General features: G+C 40.5%; 1 protein-coding gene across 1 annotated transcript in view; it reads left to right on the forward strand.

Moving 5' to 3' along the window:
• Positions 1–16,682, forward strand: part of LOC119491458 (rho GTPase-activating protein 42) — an 85,514-nt gene extending 68,832 nt beyond the window's left edge. The window contains 14 exon segments of the mRNA XM_037775542.1: positions 2,266–2,344; positions 2,656–2,695; positions 3,018–3,080; positions 3,272–3,346; positions 4,639–4,723; positions 4,915–4,973; positions 7,149–7,254; positions 7,483–7,642; positions 9,370–9,520; positions 9,776–10,165; positions 10,499–10,655; positions 13,071–13,133; positions 13,234–13,313; positions 15,496–16,682. Of these exon segments, the coding sequence (XP_037631470.1) occupies positions 2,266–2,344; positions 2,656–2,695; positions 3,018–3,080; positions 3,272–3,346; positions 4,639–4,723; positions 4,915–4,973; positions 7,149–7,254; positions 7,483–7,642; positions 9,370–9,520; positions 9,776–10,165; positions 10,499–10,655; positions 13,071–13,133; positions 13,234–13,313; positions 15,496–15,584 (1,597 nt within the window). The 3' untranslated portion in view covers positions 15,585–16,682.
• The last annotated feature ends 739 nt before the right edge of the window (positions 16,683–17,421 follow it).

Genomic DNA, 17,421 nt, shown 5'->3' on the forward strand with positions numbered 1-17,421 from the left:
TGATTTACGTCACTCGGAGAATCAATTGATAATTTTCTCTCTCTTTATAAATCTTTGAGCTGTATGGGAACATTCATAAGTGATTCGTTTTTAATGTGGTGCTGGGGAATAGGATAGGAGATTGGCCAAAGATCAAACACCTTCACGTCGGCTGCCCGCTGATGAACAGCGGCTGAATTGATGAAGTCAGACGTTACGAGAGCTTGATATGAGCTCATTATCGTAATGTGTACCTCGGAACATAGCGCTAGCTCATCACTGTGCGTTATTGTTGCACAGCACCAGCAGGGCCAGCACACACTGCTCACCCTTGGCGATTGTTGCTGAGCACGGACAATAACTGCAGTTTATTTGCAGGACAACTCATTTATCATAAACGGCGATGCCCCCAAGGTGCTTGTTCCAACCACAAGGACAATGTGGGCCAAGCTCCAGTCGGCTTCAAGCTCATCCATTCATCCTCATTATAATAAACATGCTGTTACACCTATAGCCCCGCCAGACTCAGGCCAACCATCTCAGAACCTCCTTTTTACAGCGTTGGTTCACATAAATTACTTCAGGGGTATTCAGCCATGCAAATAGTTTTATTTTATATACCCAGTTGTACCTAATGAATAGAAGTTAATTTATGGTGCTCATAGCAATGAAAAAATGTTATTAAATAAATTCACCCGCAACGTGTCTTTCTCAAAAGAGTATCCCCACCGTCAACAGTTTTCATAACAGAAAGTTCTTCCAAAGAAAACTGATAACACAGGGTCACTGTTTCAGGAAGGGTGTTGCTGTTGAATCTTTTAAAGGGGACATATCATGAAAAACTCATATTTCCAGAGCTTGAGCTCATACATATGAGTAAGTGGAGTGTCTACCAACCCATAAACTGTGAAACAAGACAACCTGGTCAGATTTTTGTGGGCTGTCTAGATCAGAAAACATGTGATTCAACAGCCATTAGGATTTGACTCCCCCTTCCTATGTCACATGCAGCCTCATTAGAATATATCGCCCACAGCTTGAGAACTACCTTTTGTAAAGGTGCACCATGTTTTTCTCGCAACCCAATCAGAGCAGACTGGGCTTTTTCGGAGAGAGACAGGCGCTAAAACAGAGCGTTTCAGACAGAGGGTGAATACAGGGTATATGTCTGGACCGTGTACGCTCAGTCTGTGAATTTGTGGCTAAATTATTAGACAAATAGTCAGTGGTCATGTTTATAATGTTAAATCCAGCGGTACATGTCCACCAGGTCTGGAGAGGACACTAGGGGACGCGCTGCTCCACTCAACTGGCTGTTCAAGCGGTGACGTACCCTCTCGTGGAATGCACCTGATTGGTTCCTGGTTTTCTGCTCGCCGTTTCAAACAGATTTACCGTTTCAAACATGGCGGCCTGCTCGTAAACTTTCTGTTATTCCGACTAAACAGTCCACCAAAATCTACTTCTGAGAAACATTTTAAAGAGAGAAATGGGCAATGCCACTGCTGAATCTAGTTTCATTTTCGATGATCGGTGAAATCGGTGTAACTTCATCACTCAGTCAGTCAGTCAGTGACTTTACATTAAAGCATGTAAATGTGTTCTAGTAGAAACCCAAAATAAGTAGTATGAGCCTGGAAGTGAGCATGATATGTCCCCTTTAAATGCTGTGTGTTGTGAGCATCACAAATGAAATTCCTTCCAAATATCCACTGTATTGGAGGCATTGATATCAAAACTTCCTCAAATTAATCCAAAAACCATCTGCATGGCGAGAGACCACTAGAGGTAACATTAAAAATGACTAATTACCCGTTAATCGCAACACATGCAACTTGACATGGCTCCATGCTAGTACTAACTATCACTACTGGGTGGGGTATGTTTTTGTTTGCCAGTATCATCAGATCATGTTAGCAGTGCTGTGTATCAACTGCACACAATGCTGAGCAGTTTTTAAGCTATGTAGCACACAGTAAGGCGATACACGAGAGCTGCTGTGCCATATAGAACACATATGATGTGAAGGTGTGTGCATGTTGGGTGCAAAAAACCAAACAAACAAATCACTCTAATATCAAGCACATGTAGCATTTAATTGGGAGCGGAATGTGAAGCACCGAGCCAACCGAGGGGCACAGTTTGAAGTCAAGCATTTGCACATGAGCTATTTTAGTCGCACTAGTCCTTTTATAGTGGTCTCAGCCAATGTAAACAAGGTCTGTCCAGGGGCCCCAAGGCAATGAGATCAGACTGAGAGCAGCTTTTTCTCTGAAACCTTTCCAGGCATGGCGTTATGACACTGCAGGCACTGTCAGAGCCCAACAGAAGATTGTGGCTGGAGGCCATGGATGGCAAGGAGCCGGTAAGGAACTCTGTGCCTGTTTGACTTTGAAATATTCATATTTTTTTTTAGGCTGGCTGCTGTTTTGGCCAGAATGTTTTTTTAAGTTGATTGTTTGACAAGAAAACTGAATTATGTGTCACTGGCACCCTCTTCTGGTGGGTTCAGGTTAACTCTTTTTAAGAAACCATGACCTCACCGTCCACTTGTGCTAATAATAGGACAGTCCACTTGGAAAACTGTGTGACATAATTCTCTTCTTCTGGGATTTTGAGCAATTTTATCCAGAGCGTTCCTTAACTTATTGATGACTTTTGTAATACTTCCTTTAGATATACAACCTGCCAGCCATATTAAGCAAAAAGGAAGAGAGTAAGTGTGATTTTTTTTTTTATCTTTCCAACTTCCCTTTCATCATCGAAATGCATAAATTTAGCTTTAAAGAAACCTTGGAATAAAATCACACACACATATATCAAACACATGCATTGTTATCTATAGCCATCTCTGTTCATTAACACAATTACTTGACATACACCCACGCAGCTGACATCTTATATCTTATCTTATATAACATCTTAGTTCTTATTAGTAAGACACAAGCATAGGGGGGAGAGCTTGTTATTCCTGCGTGATGCGCGGTTAACCCAAGCGGTAATTGATGTGTCAACTCTATTCTCGGGTTGTTTTACAGCATTTCTTAATGAGGCGGGCTTTAACTTCGTAAGGAAATGCATTGACCTGGTGGAGATTAGAGGTGAGCCGTTTAAATCTCTCAGCTTTCATCTGTCCAATGACTCGAGTGCAGCCTGGTTGTTGTGATTATGAATAACAATGCGCTTCATTCATTATGTGGACATGACAACACGTCGCATTTGCACGAGTCTTAACTAAACAGAAAAAATCTTTGTTCCTTCTTTCTTAATTTTCTTTTTCATTACCACACAGGCATAAATACAATGGGACTGTACAGAATTGGAGGGGTGAACTCCAAAGTACAGAAGCTGATGACCACAGTCTTTTGTAAGTAGCCTTAAAATCTGAAAAAAAAAATATATTTTCTCACTCACAACTCAGTAGATAGAAACTAAAATGTTCAAAGGAACTGGAGCCAGAATTTAAAGTATTATCATCAAGCTTTGAATAATGTTTTTTCTGTTTAGAGTAGTTCTTTGTACTGTATATCCAGTATTAAATGACATTTGTATATGCCATGTAGCAAAACTAACACAAATAGATACTTGTGGCATTTCTAAATGCCTGATTTCTCTTTCTATAGCATTTAAAGCTCTAGTACAGTGATTCTCAAAGTGGGGTCCGGAGGGCCCCCGGGGGGTCCGTGGCAATCTGTCAGGGGGCCCACAAAATAATTAGCTATAAATTATAAACTTATGCTGTATCATTAAAAAGTGTATATCTACATACCGGGACCATTTGCACCAATAAAACAAGCATACTGTGTCCATTATTTCCACCCACGTTAGCTTTAGGCCAATAGAAACTCTGATATGATTGTGACACACAGCAATAAGTTCACTATTTTTAAGTTGAAGCACTTACTGAAAGTCTGCTTTAGACTGGTAAGTTTAAATGTCTGGATGTATTAGGACTGTGCCAGTCCTGCTACTGTTCATTTTCTGAACGTTTTTAAGATGAATTACTTGAAATATAGGTTATAAATGCTGTCAAGTTGAGTCCAAATGCAATTTGAATAAAACAACCCACTGTTTAAAAGGTATAAGTGGTATTAACATGATTCAAATTGAAATGTGTTTCTGTTTATCACTATCAATAGGCTGAAAAGCTTTAGAATACAAATAGTTCCAATGACATCTCAGAGTACAAATGGTAGTAAGCATTATGCTTAATCTGTGTTACAATTATGATGGGGGTCTTTGGAAAATTGTCTCTCCTGTAAGGATAACCCCTGCTCTAGTGTATGAACAGCTCATTTTTGACATTCACCTCAAGTTGAATCTAAAGCTTTAGCAAACCCAATGTGAGCCTGCAGAGTGAGGAAAGAGGTCCTCCTTGTGGTGTGACAGTGTAACAGCCATCTGGTCCCATATTACATTGTCATTACCTTTATTAGATGACCCCGAGGTAATCCTGTTTGCATGTATTTCATACATTTGAACAGGAAATGTCTAAATTAAATTCTCGATCTCCATCCGTGAAACACCTCACTTGTATACATTTATTTCCGGTTCTCCTCTTGAGTCTCTCTGAACAAGAAGTCAGACCGTATTTATAATGCTCATTTAAGCAGCCTGTCGCTGTGGTGCTATAAAAAATTTAAAATGTGTTTCCAATAGCATCCAAGGCATCTGTGGATATGGACCTGGATCCGGAGACGTGGGACAACAAAACCATCACCAGCGGCCTGAAGAATTACCTCAGGTCAGCTCGCCCCGCCGGCTGCCTGTCCTGATCTTTCAGGAGCCATCATTATCTCCATAATGCCTCTTTCAAACCTCCCTGGTGTTAGTCATGCATTCTGCACTGCCAGCCACTCACAAAGGAAGGTGGCAGCATTCAAAGGACCCATGTCACTCAGGAAATAAATGCCAACTGTTCTCTTTACTCACCAGGTGCCTCTCTGAGCCGCTAATGACCTTCAAGCTCCACAAAGATTTTATCATGGCTGTCAGTAAGTTCTGAAAAGTTACTATAATAGCTGTAGTTAGTTATTATATAACATATATTTGACCATTTATCATTTTATTATTATACATGAAAGAGAGATTCTTGGTCAGATTGAATACATTCACCACTAATGAAGCATGCACATCTGTTTACTGTAGAAAATTCTGATTTTAACGGGGACCTATTATGCTTATTTTCAGGTTCATATTTGTATTTTTGGTTTCTACTAAATCATGTTTACGAGCTTTAATGTTCAAACCCCCACCCCAGCTGGCCCACTGTTATGATTGGTCAACCAAGCCAAACTTTTCGGACTCCGCTACTGCTCCGCTTGAATTAGCTTTGTTTGAGGGTGTGCTTAACTAGCCACTAGTGTTACTTGGTGACATCCCCACGTTACGGAAGAAGAGGCAGGACTTCAATCAAGGTCTTTCAGGCAGTTCAGGAGCAGCGTTTCTGCGGGGGGAGAGGAACTCCCTTTGGTGTGGACTTTGGGCTTTGTAACTTTGCAGATCTTTTACATGCACAAAAAATATATAACACACTAAAGGAAAGGGGAAAAGCACAAAAGCATAATAGGTACCCTTTAATCAAGGATGGGTTAATTGTATTTGTGCCAGAAGATTTTGAGCAGATTGAATTTGTCTCACATCACTGTCAATTTGCATTTAACCTTTTAAAGGGGAACTGAGTTTGAACTGAGCTGCATGTCAAATTTATTCATTTAAATAATGAGATAGCTTTGTGGGCACTATACACCCAGACCCAAACAGCGGGAAAATCAAATAAGCAAAGACTGAACCAATTAAACAGTTTCCATCTCTGAAAATGGCTACATGCCATGTGCATCACACAGCTCTCGTGTCATTTTAAATTAGTTTAATCGCAACTCAATAGCTTTTTTTTCTATACCTCTGGATATATTGTCTAAAGTTGAATGTGAAGAACTGATTTTCAAGGAGAGGTCAACATGCACGTTCTCCCTCCAACGTGTACTTATCCAAATAAAAAAATGACTTGCTCCCGCACACACTTTTCTCTGCTTTATTAGTCAACGTTTCGGTCACCAAAAACCTTCATCGGGACATTAAGACGATGAAATGGTGGTGTGTGTTCTTTTAAAAACCACCAAAACGATGTGATTGGATGATTGGAAGTGTCTGCCATCCCTATTGGTTGAGGAAATGACATCATCACATATCCATTGCACCATGAAAAATATAGGAAGAGGAGAAAAGAGCTATACATGTCAGACAAAGAACATCAAACATGCATCGCTATTAGTCACCACAATTTTAAGTATAATTTTTCTATTTATATACATGAAACGCAAGTTCAATTTGATATATCTAATGTTAAAAGTTGAGATATATATATATATATATATATATATATATATATATGCATTAACATTGTAACATTGGCCAGACATTACCATGTCCATAGAGAGCTGCAGGGATGACATATTTTTGTTTTTCCAATCAGGAAGTTAGCATCGCCGTGGTTCCCTCGACAAAAAGCCAATGGGATTTTTCCATTGGATTTTGGATTATTGCAGAAAATAAGATCTGCTGCAAAGTGTTTATGATACTTAGATGTTCTGTTCAGCAAGATAATCGCCACAAATGAACACCACTTTTACGATTTTTGAAGCATAAAGGCAATCGTCAGAAGTTAAAATCTAAAGTTAGGCTATAAATGAACACCACACCACGGTTGCATGACTTCTCGTCGCCACCACTAAGCTAAAGGCGGACTAGTGTTTGGCGTGATGACGTTTAGTAGTCTCGTTTAGCCACTTTTTAAGACATATAAAAGCTTCAAAATTCACAAGTTGGATATTTACTGACACATTTCATGTCCTAGATCAAAACGTTAAAATCTCTTCAGGTTGTGTTAACCACACACATTATTTCTAACTAACAACCCGTTGATTTCCACACGAGGGAACCTGCTATAACGCTAACTCATTTCCGGGTTTCAGGACTCATCCCTGCACCACTCTATATAGTAATTACAATAGAATAATCTGTTACTCTGATCACACTCTGATCCAATACTTATTGGACAGATTTAAAATATTATCATTCTTAAAGTCAATAATTGTCACATAATTGACATTTTTCTGTGTTAGTTTATGAGCCTCTTGATCATTTTCTATCCATTTGCCTTTCCTCAGAGTCAGACGACCAGAACTACAGGGTGTGTGCTGTCCACGCTTTGGTTCACAAGCTGCCCGAGAGGAACAAGGAAATGCTAGAGCTACTAATAAAACACCTCGTCACGTACGTATTCCTGTAATGAATCAGTTACACTGCAGCCTTGGAAAAAAAAAGAACAGCACCTATGAGAGAAGATAACAATTGCTGAGATTGATTTAAATTGTCTTCACAGTTCTGGGACACGTTAACGCATTTGTAGGTGTTTTTCTTACACTGTCAGTAGCTGTTAGAGAACAAAACTATCAGTTTTGTTCTCTAACAGCTAGAACAGCATCTTCTCTATACCTGCAGAGTTTCCACACAAAGCCAGCACAACCTGATGACAGTGTCCAACCTGGGTGTCATCTTCGGGCCCACCCTGATGCGCTCACAAGAGGAAACTGTGGCCGCCATGATGAACATCAAGTTTCAGAACATTGTGATGGAAATCCTTATCGAGAACTTCAACAAGGTGAGTCATTGTTTGGCTTTGAGCGTACAGTATGCTTGTAGATTTACCTGCACCATTTAACCAATTCTTTGTACATTGAATTTGTACTTTATAGGTATTGTATTACAAAGTTCACACTACCATTGCTCCTACACAAGCTGTGCCATATTCCTGAGAACCAATTTATGGGCTGATGATGTGCAATTTTTTAAATGTTTGACAAAAAGCATGACACTGCATACAGGTGAGCAATATGGATACAAGTAGCTTTTATTATGCAATTTGATATTGCATTATTGATATACCGTATGTCTTGATATTTTACATTGTCTGGAAATTAAATAGAGAAATGGTTTATAGTTCAAATAATCCAGTTTGAGTGTAGATACATGCATAGTTGTATTATACCTCTCAGCCAGGTGGCCACCACCAGGTCTGAGAAGTGAAGCCAATGCTGAAGTGCCTTAAACTTGCATTCTCGCTAACAGCCAGCAGGGGGCGACTCCTCTGGTTGCAAAAAGAAGTCTGATTGTATAGAAGTCTATGAGAAAATGAGTCTACTTCTCACTTGATTTATTACCTCAGTAAACATGAGTTTATGGTCTCAATCACTAGTTTCAAGTCTTCTTCAATACAGCATGATGTTCATTTAGTAAATTATGGTCCCATTTAGAGTCAAATAGACCATAAAGCAGGGGATGCTTTAGGGCGTGGCTACCTTGTGATTGACAGGTCGCTACCACGGCGTCGTCTGGTCTGGGAGTTGTCCGTGTTTTCATCTTAGAACTTTAACCCTTTCACAGTGTGTTTTCACTTCATGAGAGTTAGTTGTAATATTTTGGCCCCCTAAAAATGTCTTATTTAGTGTTCGGTTGCACTTAGCTCCACCCTCTCGTGTCACTTCTGGTTCCAAAAAAAACAAAAAACAATTGGGCTGTGTATTGGCAAGAATCTGGTGATACGATACGAATAACGACATAGGGGTAATGATTCAATATATTTCGATATATTGTGATACCGTGAGCAAGGTGATATATTGCGATATTTTAAATTTAATTTTAGGAAAACTGTCATAGTATAAAGGAGACACCAGATATAAACCATTTTAGAATAGGCAAAAATAACACATTTATACTGCATGCAAAAAACTGCATTGTTTTTGCCCCAAACTGGATGTGATTTGCATAAAGTGGGCACGTCTGTAAAGGGGAGACCTGTGGGTACCCAAATAATCCATTTTCATTCACATATATTGAGGTCAGAGGTCAAGGGACCCCTTTGAAAATGCTATGCCAGTTTTTCCTCGCCATGATTTTGCGTAATTTTGGAGCGTCATTTAACCTTTTTCGCGACAAGTAGTTAGTATGACATGGTTGGTACCAATGGATTCCTTAGTTTTTTTTTGTTTTATATGATGCCATTATCTTCACTCTAGCTTTAAAACTGCCTCCAAACCTCCAAAAGAACGAATAGCGGCCGAGCCCGACAGCGCTCAGACAGATTTTTAAGAGGTTAATTAAAAATCGATAGTGTTTTGGAGAATCAATACAGTATCGCACAACATAATATCGCAATACTGAAAAAATTCTTGTCTCAAGGTTTGGATCCTCATTTTCATCCAACTCTACACTAGATAGTGAGAATCTTCATCTAAACTTTTTTTAACAAAAACAATTGAAATAGCAGTCTGTATCGGTGAGGAATAACACAGATAGTGTAGTAATCAGTGCTCCTCTCTGGACCTCCAGATCTTCCATCAGCCTCCGGACCCCAATGTGCCCCTGCCCCAACCGCAGAGCCGGCCTGGCTCTCGCAGGAGCAGGGCCATCTGTCTGTCCACAGGGCCCAGGAAGCCCCGCAGCCTCTACACCCCTACACTGTGCCTGGCAGATGCAGAAAGTGAGTACCACAGCAGTGATTCCTGCCACAGGTCATCATAACACAATTGGTGGCCTTTAATATCTCTGAATATTTCGGAAAGATTCACCTCATATTAGCTGTTTTTTCAAATATTTTTAAATGGAAAGCCAGTATAGCTTCCAGATGAATGTTATTTCTTGAGAGAAAAATCATTTTCTGTAAGCCATAAAGTAAGCACTGACTCAGCAGGTTTTAATGAGGGCCTTGTATGCCTCTCCTCTGGTCCCTGCATAGGTGACACTTTCAGCAGCAGTCCAAGCAGCACCCCCATGGGCAGCATGGAGTCTTTGTCCTCCCACTCTTCTGAGCAGAACAGCTCCTCCAAAATTGCTTCCTCCGCTCAGGTCAAGGACAAGTCGCTCCTGGACCTCCGCCGAACGCCATCGCAGCTCTCGAATGGCCCCAGGAGCGCCGTGTGTGTCAGCAGCCCAGAGTCCAGCTCCAGGGAGGACGCAGCGCGTACAGACGGAGAGTCAGAGGACGCCCTCAGCCTGTCCTCGGTCAGCACCGCACCCAGGCTATCTCCTGCCCCCAAAAAAGCCCCGCACTGCCGCATTGACCTCAGGCCAGCACCGCTGAACCGCTCAGCTGGTCCCTCTCTGAAATCACTGCATATATCTGAAGGTAGGATCATCGTCAAGTAGTGCCAGTTTAAGCTCGTCTGATATTGATTTTGTTTCCGTTGCAGTAATGAAGTGAAAAGGAACCACATGTCATTTTCAGGACAGAATTCATAAACTAGGTAGTTATATTGTCATAAGTTATTCCTCCAGGACTTAATACTTCCAAAGACACACAGAACTATCTTGACTTAAGCACAATTTAAACAGCAGTGGTAAAATATCATTTACACGACTCATTCCAGTTACTTGGTGCAGTGTGTGAGCTTTCAGTGTCAAACTTTAATGCCTTTGTGTCATTTACGAGGACACATATTATTTGTACGTCTCCCTCAAGGCCACAGGAGCTGCTCTGGATCTGTCCAAAGTCTGTCAACACTGGAGCCCAATGAGAGTTTAAAGCCTACAGCGCAGCCAGACCTTCCTCCAAAACAAGTGATCCGCTACAGGATGGACACCTCAGTCAGCAACGGCTACCAAAGACCCGGCTCAGTGTAATGGGTTTTTAAAAAGCTAATCATTTTTGCTCATTATAGCCTTCCACCTACTAATGATACTAATGCTGATGATATCAGCTGCAGTGTAATGCCATCTATGACATCTTATCTTGTGAACATTGTATTCATTATTACTCATCTAAAAAAAAAAAAACAGCACTGAAACTGCTCCATTGTCTTGTGAGACAGAAGGAAACGGATGAGTAGTTATCTGTTAAAGGTCCAGTGTGTAGGATCTGGTGGTATCTAGCGGTGAGGTGAGGTGAGGAGATTGCAGCCAACTGAAGCTTCTCCCGTGTGCCAAGCGTGTTGGAGAGCTACGGCGGCCGACATGAATGTCCTTCTCTTGAGCCAGTTGTTGGAAGAGTATAGTGTAGAACATGTGTGTACGTGTAAAGTGAGTGGTGAAGCAAGAGAGAGAGAGCGGCGGCGACGGGAGCGAGTAACGTTATCGACTCCGGCCCAAGCAGGAGAAGTTAACAGTGTTTGGTTTGTCCGTTCTGGGCTACCGTAGAAAAATGGCGGTGCAACATTGCGGACTCCGTGGAGAGGACCCGCTCCCTATGTAGATATAGACGGCTCATTCTAAGGTAACAAAAACACAATGATTCTTATTATCAGGTGATTATACACTAAAGAAAACATACTTATTAATATTATATTCCATTTCTGCCAATAGATCCCCCTGATTGTTTCACACTGGTCTTTTAAAGCTGCAGTCAGGAACTTTGAGCAAATATGATGAAAAAAATATATTTTCATAAAACTGTCACTATATCTTGACAGAAGGAAACGCATGAGACAGATAATCTGTGAAAAAAAACATGTTCCTCTGTGTCCTCCTAGTGCTCTTAATGGTATATGCATGTTTTCACCGCGGCCAAACCAAAACAACCAATGAGAGCCGAGGATTCTCTACTATTCTATGAGAAAGGTTGTGACCCTACCGCCATGTTGAAAACAATCAAGCCAAAACCAAGCACCACGTACCGGCCGGAGCAAACTTTCTCATTTTACAGCTGAACGGTACACTACATGATGTTTCTGAAAACATTTGAGAAGAGAAATAGGCATTAGAGTAACAGAATATTGATTCATGTTTGATCAGCGCTGCCTAGTTTGACCGTTTGATCGGATCTCCACGGCTCTGATTGGTTGTTTTCCTTTGGCGCTCTGAAATCTTGCAAATGCATTAGGAGCACTAGGAAGACAAAGAGGAACTTGATTTTTTTTTTCACAGATTATCTGTTCATGTATTATTGACAGGATAAAGTGACAGTTTTATTTATCATATTTGCTCAGTTACCCACTTCAGCTAAAGCAAAAACACCAAATCAATGGTGCCCAGCTCTCAAATGTGAGGATTTGCTGCGTTTTATATCGTTATAAATCTAATTCATATATTGGGTTTTGAACTGTTGGTCTGAAAAAACAAGTGATTTAAAGCTGTTATCGTGGCTTTAGGAAAACATTTTCACTATTTTCTGATATTTTGTAGGCAAAATGATTAAATGATTATTCAAAAACAACCACAGACAAATCAATTAATAATGAAAATAACCATTGTTTGTTGTCCTCTGGTACCTCTGATGGTTTTGCAGATATACAGTATATATAAGGGCAATTATGTGCATGTCTGCCCCTACAAAATAACTGCAAGTAAATAAGGCTGGAGGACAGTAGTCGAGCAGCCTTTCTGTCTGTCCTCTTCCCTGTCTCTGTCTCTCCCCTCTGAGTCGTCAGCCTCCTCCTCCGTCTGTTTATGAGCGTTGAGCATTGCGAGGTCTCTGAGATCAGATGAGTATGTGTTGGTAGATTTATGTCTTCTCCTCTCTGGTGGGAGAGCTGCCTTTAATTACGCTCTGCCTGCTCCGGGGTTGATGTGACCCAGCAGCAGTCTGCACTCCTTCTCCAGGGACAAATAGGTTGTTCGACTTGTCATGTCTGAGAAGCGAGTCGCACACACGGTCTCTCAAGTAGTTTCCTTGTATAGCACCCACACCAGCTTGCTCTATGGCTCTCCTGTCCCCCTTGACTCTGAGGTTGGTGCGCAGCAGGGTCAAGTGCAGCCTTGTTATATAGTTAAACTCAATTCAGTACCGCGCTGGAGCCGGGTCCGCCCGGAGGAAGGAAACCTCCCGTATTGTGTCGTTACGCTTTTGACCTCATTCTAAACAATGAAGAACGCGGGCAAGAGCCAAGAGAAAGTGGAAAGACTTGTTTTTGTTTAGGTTTCACTCTGAGGCAGCATTGCTGATTGATAGACATATCCAAATAGTATTTTACTTTATTATGTAATCACAGGACATAATTTGTCTTTGGATGACATCATTTACCAAACACATCAGCTGTTTAGTTTATCCTCTATATACAAGTGGACTGAACACTATTGTTTTTTTCATATTGTTTCAGGGTCGCTGCCAGAGCGCTGCTTTTTGAAAATGCCTCTTCCTCACAGTCGGTTCCAGTCGGAAGGTGCTGCACACGACATCATCTGCAACAGTTTTAATTATTCCCACTCCCATCTCTTCACATCTGCCGTGACATTGCCTGTTTTTTTTGTTTGTCTTTATAGAGATGCCAAGGCGATGTATTCCTGCGAGGCAGAGCACAGCCACGAGCTTAGCTTCCCCCAGGGGGCGCACTTCTCAAACGGTAAGCAGTGCCAATGCAAAGCAAACACTATATGCTTCAGTTACTTTGCTGCAGAAGTGCCCCCAACCATAGACACATATATACATAGAAGTCCGTTGCTGCGATAATAAACACGGGCGCCATATTGGACAGGGCAAGACTGGCCTGTAACCCTATACAAGTGAATGGGGGTGCTGCCGTTTTTCTGCTTAAAAAACACTGCAATGTCTACATTTCTCAACCGATTTCAATGAGTCCTTTTTTCATTCAAATGTTTATGATCTATGTGGAGTAGAAAAATAAAGTTCTGTCTCCAGTTACTTAGAATCTCGATAGTTAAGCTATAATCGCTGCTGGACACTCAGGTGATGAGTGTGTACCGTAGGCTTAACATTACATGAATTGAATTACTTACGTGATAGCTTTTTTTACCTGTTTAAGGTTAATACTTGTAAAGATTGTATAATATAAAAACTGTTTAATGTGATATAATATAATATAATGTACAATGAAATGTCTTCCTCCGTTTTAGTGATCTTGCTTGCTTACTGCTTGAGCAAACATCTCTATGAAGTGTAATGGTAGCAAATCATCTGATGTCAAAATCATGTCGGAGAAGAGATGAGGAGTTTTGTTTTGAAACAAAATGTTGATGTTTCAGAATGAAACGGATCACTTTTCAATTCCATTAACCCTAACAATTCTACTGCAACTACTATTATGTACTTTCTAATAAGAGCAATCAGAATAGCAGGCAAATAATAGTACATAAATAAATAATGGTAACAATAACTATTAGTATAATATTAGTTATGATCTGAAGTTATTCAAATAATGGTGATAATACAGCAATTATAAAAAAAATCCTCTAATAGCGTAATTGTTAACCAAGACATGCCATCAGTTTTATTGTTTGCAGTATCAGACACATATCAATTTTAATACATATCGTACATTTCATGTTTTAGACACGATATCATGTTAGACATGAACATCAATAAGCTAACATTACCTCACGTTAACAGTTGATAATGTGAAAAATGCTTAAAGGAAAATGTGATATGATAGTACTAGTTTATAATAATTACCTAATAATTGTTTGAATCCCACCATATTGAATGACAGACCGGTGCTCCATGAACTGGCAGCAGTAACGTATTTAACTTTTTTTCAACAAAATCTTTGGGAAAAGAAAAAACTTAACGTCACTCCTCGTAGATCATAAATGTTTGAATATCAAACGGCTCGTTGAAATCAGTTGAGAAATGTAAACGTTATAGTGCTTTTTATCCAGAAAAATGGCAGCTCCCCCGTTCACTTGTATGTGTTTACGGGTCAGTCTTGCCCTGTCCAATATGGCGCCCACATTGATGTACGATCCAGGAGTCAATGCGGCGTCTCTGTATATATGTCTATGCTCCCGGCAGCACACATGCAGCCTTGTGTAGGCTGATTGGACATTTGGACAGTGTACACCCACACAGTCTGCTGTGTACTGGCAACACACGGCGAGCACTTGGCTAATTCCCCGGCATCAAATCTTTTTTTTTTCTTAGCTTGACACCCCCATGTGCATTGCTAAAGCATAAACAGCCCCAGGATTTTTTATTGCCTCTTGCCTTTTCCATGAGGAAATGACTTGGCCAGCAGCCGGTGCAGGCAGGTCACTGTAACCTAGTGATGGAAGGCACTAGTGCCTGTTCCCTGTTAACACAGGCAGCAGCAGAGCCAGCAGCCAAACGCAAAAACGTCAACAAAAGCTCCCCACCACTTACCGGCAGCACTTTTATTGCTCTCAACGTTAACGGGCCAGTTTTCTCTCTGCATCCATATTCAACATGTCTCTGCTAGATCGTTTTAGCAAATGATCTTTAAAGCTGTTGCTCTTTATTTCGGTGCATCTGAGCGATGATTAAGCTTGATGTTTTCATGGCTTCTACTGTATGCATGTGATTAAGCAAAGGCAATCTTGCTTTTCAATCCTGCTTAAATACCCCGTAGGGACTGAATTCAAAGAGCAGTCTGACCCAGAGTCTTCCCAATCTGCTGGAAATGTTTATTTTTCCGCCTAATAGCATCTATTTTTCTCTAACTCTGGGAAATAGTGTAACCAAATACAGGCTCAGTGATTCTAATCAGGTTATACTAGATCAAGAGTCTGCTTCGCTTCCATTTTAGTATTTTCTCTCTTTTTGTCCTGTAGTCTACGCCTCTGTTGAACCCGGCTGGCTCCAAGCAACATACGAGGGAAGAACAGGTCTAATCCCCGAGAATTATGTCGTCTTCCTCTAACAAGCTGGTAAACATTGCATCTTTTTCATGGTATCCATGGAGAAAAAAAAGCAATACACAATGTTGCTGATTGTTGTAATGTTCCTATTATTGCTGGTAACTGATATTTCTGCATTTTGTGCCTTGTGTCTTAGGAGATATCAAGCATGGCAGTAATGCTTTAACAGTGCTAGAAGTCCAAAATATGTCCCTCATTTTCTGTAATGACTTCGTTGTGAAATGTTTGGGGAATCTGCAGAGATTCACAAGTTAAGAAGTAATAGAGTGCTCCAGGGTTATTTTTACAGGCCAACCAGGAAGTTAGCATCGCCCCGCCCCGGTTCCCTCGACTTGGATTACTGGAGAAAAATAGGCTTGTTTATGTTAATCTTAAAATAATCTCCACAGATCAACACCGCTTTTATCATTTTTGAAGCTTAAATGCAATCACCAGGATTAAAAAAGCTAACGTTAAGGTATAAACAAACTACACCACGGTCACGTAGCACGAGTATACACAACAACGCTGTAACGAAGGACAAATCGGCGTGATGACGTTTAGTAGTCTCATTTAGCAACCGCCTTTTTAAAGATACATAAAGGTTTCAAATACACAAGTGGGGTATTTATTGATATATTTTATATCGTAAAATAAAACGTTAAAATCTCTTAAGCTTGCGTTAACCGCAGATCTTATTTCAGGCTTCTAACTACAAAACGTAGCTATAGGGACGGTCCACATTTCCCATCATGCCTGCCTAGTCCCAAGTGCTGGACTGGGTAGTTTACGTTTGCTGTTTTATGTTCCAAAATGCAAAAGTTACTTTTGTTAGTGTTTGTAATGTAATGTGTCTGTTCAGAACATGGTGGTTCATGTGATTTTTTGGATTATTGTGATTTTTATTCTGGTTTATTTTTTAATTTTTTTGTTCAAACCATGAGTGAGGTGGCTGTTACATTTCTTGAGTGCAGCTGGATTTCCCTTCAAATGTACGTGTGGGCAGAATCGGAGAAAAAAAAAAATCGTCAATCCTGCTTTTGATTTTGATGGTCGAGCTCGAAAGCCAATTTCGATAGATTTCCGAATTAGAATTGTAATTATGACACCCCAACTGAAAACTAGTGATGGGAGTTCCGGCTCTTTTTAGTGAGCCAGATCATTTGGCTCAGCTCACCAGAAGAGCCAACTCTTTCGGCTCCCAAACGGCTCTTCTTTTTACCACTTCTGCCTTTTATAAGTCAGCCAAATGTATCACTGTTTTGACCTATGATTATTATGTGTGCACATATATCACTTAAATTATTCAAAATAATTATACTAAACCTTATAATTTCCAGAATACCATAATTTTACATACTGCTTCGTTTCCGACTCACTCATCTTGTCTGCTATTCGCACACCGCACTCCTCTCTCTCTTTCTCTCCTCCTCTCCCTCCTGCTCTGTACCTGTAGACCGTTAGCGGAGAAGATCATCCTATCATTCTGCCTTGAATTAATAAAAAAAAAATTAAAAAAATTAAAAAAAAATTTAAAAAAAACGTCTCTCGGGCGGGAGCTGGCTCCCATCGTTCACTTAAAAGAGCCGGCTCGTTCACGACCGACACATCACAACTAAAAACCCATTGACTTCCAGACGAGGGAACCGGAAGTGTTAAAATGCTAACTCATTGCCAGGTTGTAGAACTCCTTCCTGTAGCACTCTATAGGTATGACATTATTGTTGGATGTAAATATATTACCCATCAACTGCACTGATGTTTTTAGTCCCAGTATTAACCTCCAGAATCACAAAATATTCACACCCAATTTCACAAGTTTTATTCTCAGAAATATATTATCTTTTAACTTTCCCATTA

The sequence above is a fragment of the Sebastes umbrosus genome, chromosome 7, assembly GCF_015220745.1.
Source record: "Sebastes umbrosus isolate fSebUmb1 chromosome 7, fSebUmb1.pri, whole genome shotgun sequence".
Taxonomy (NCBI): Eukaryota; Metazoa; Chordata; class Actinopteri; order Perciformes; family Sebastidae; genus Sebastes; species Sebastes umbrosus.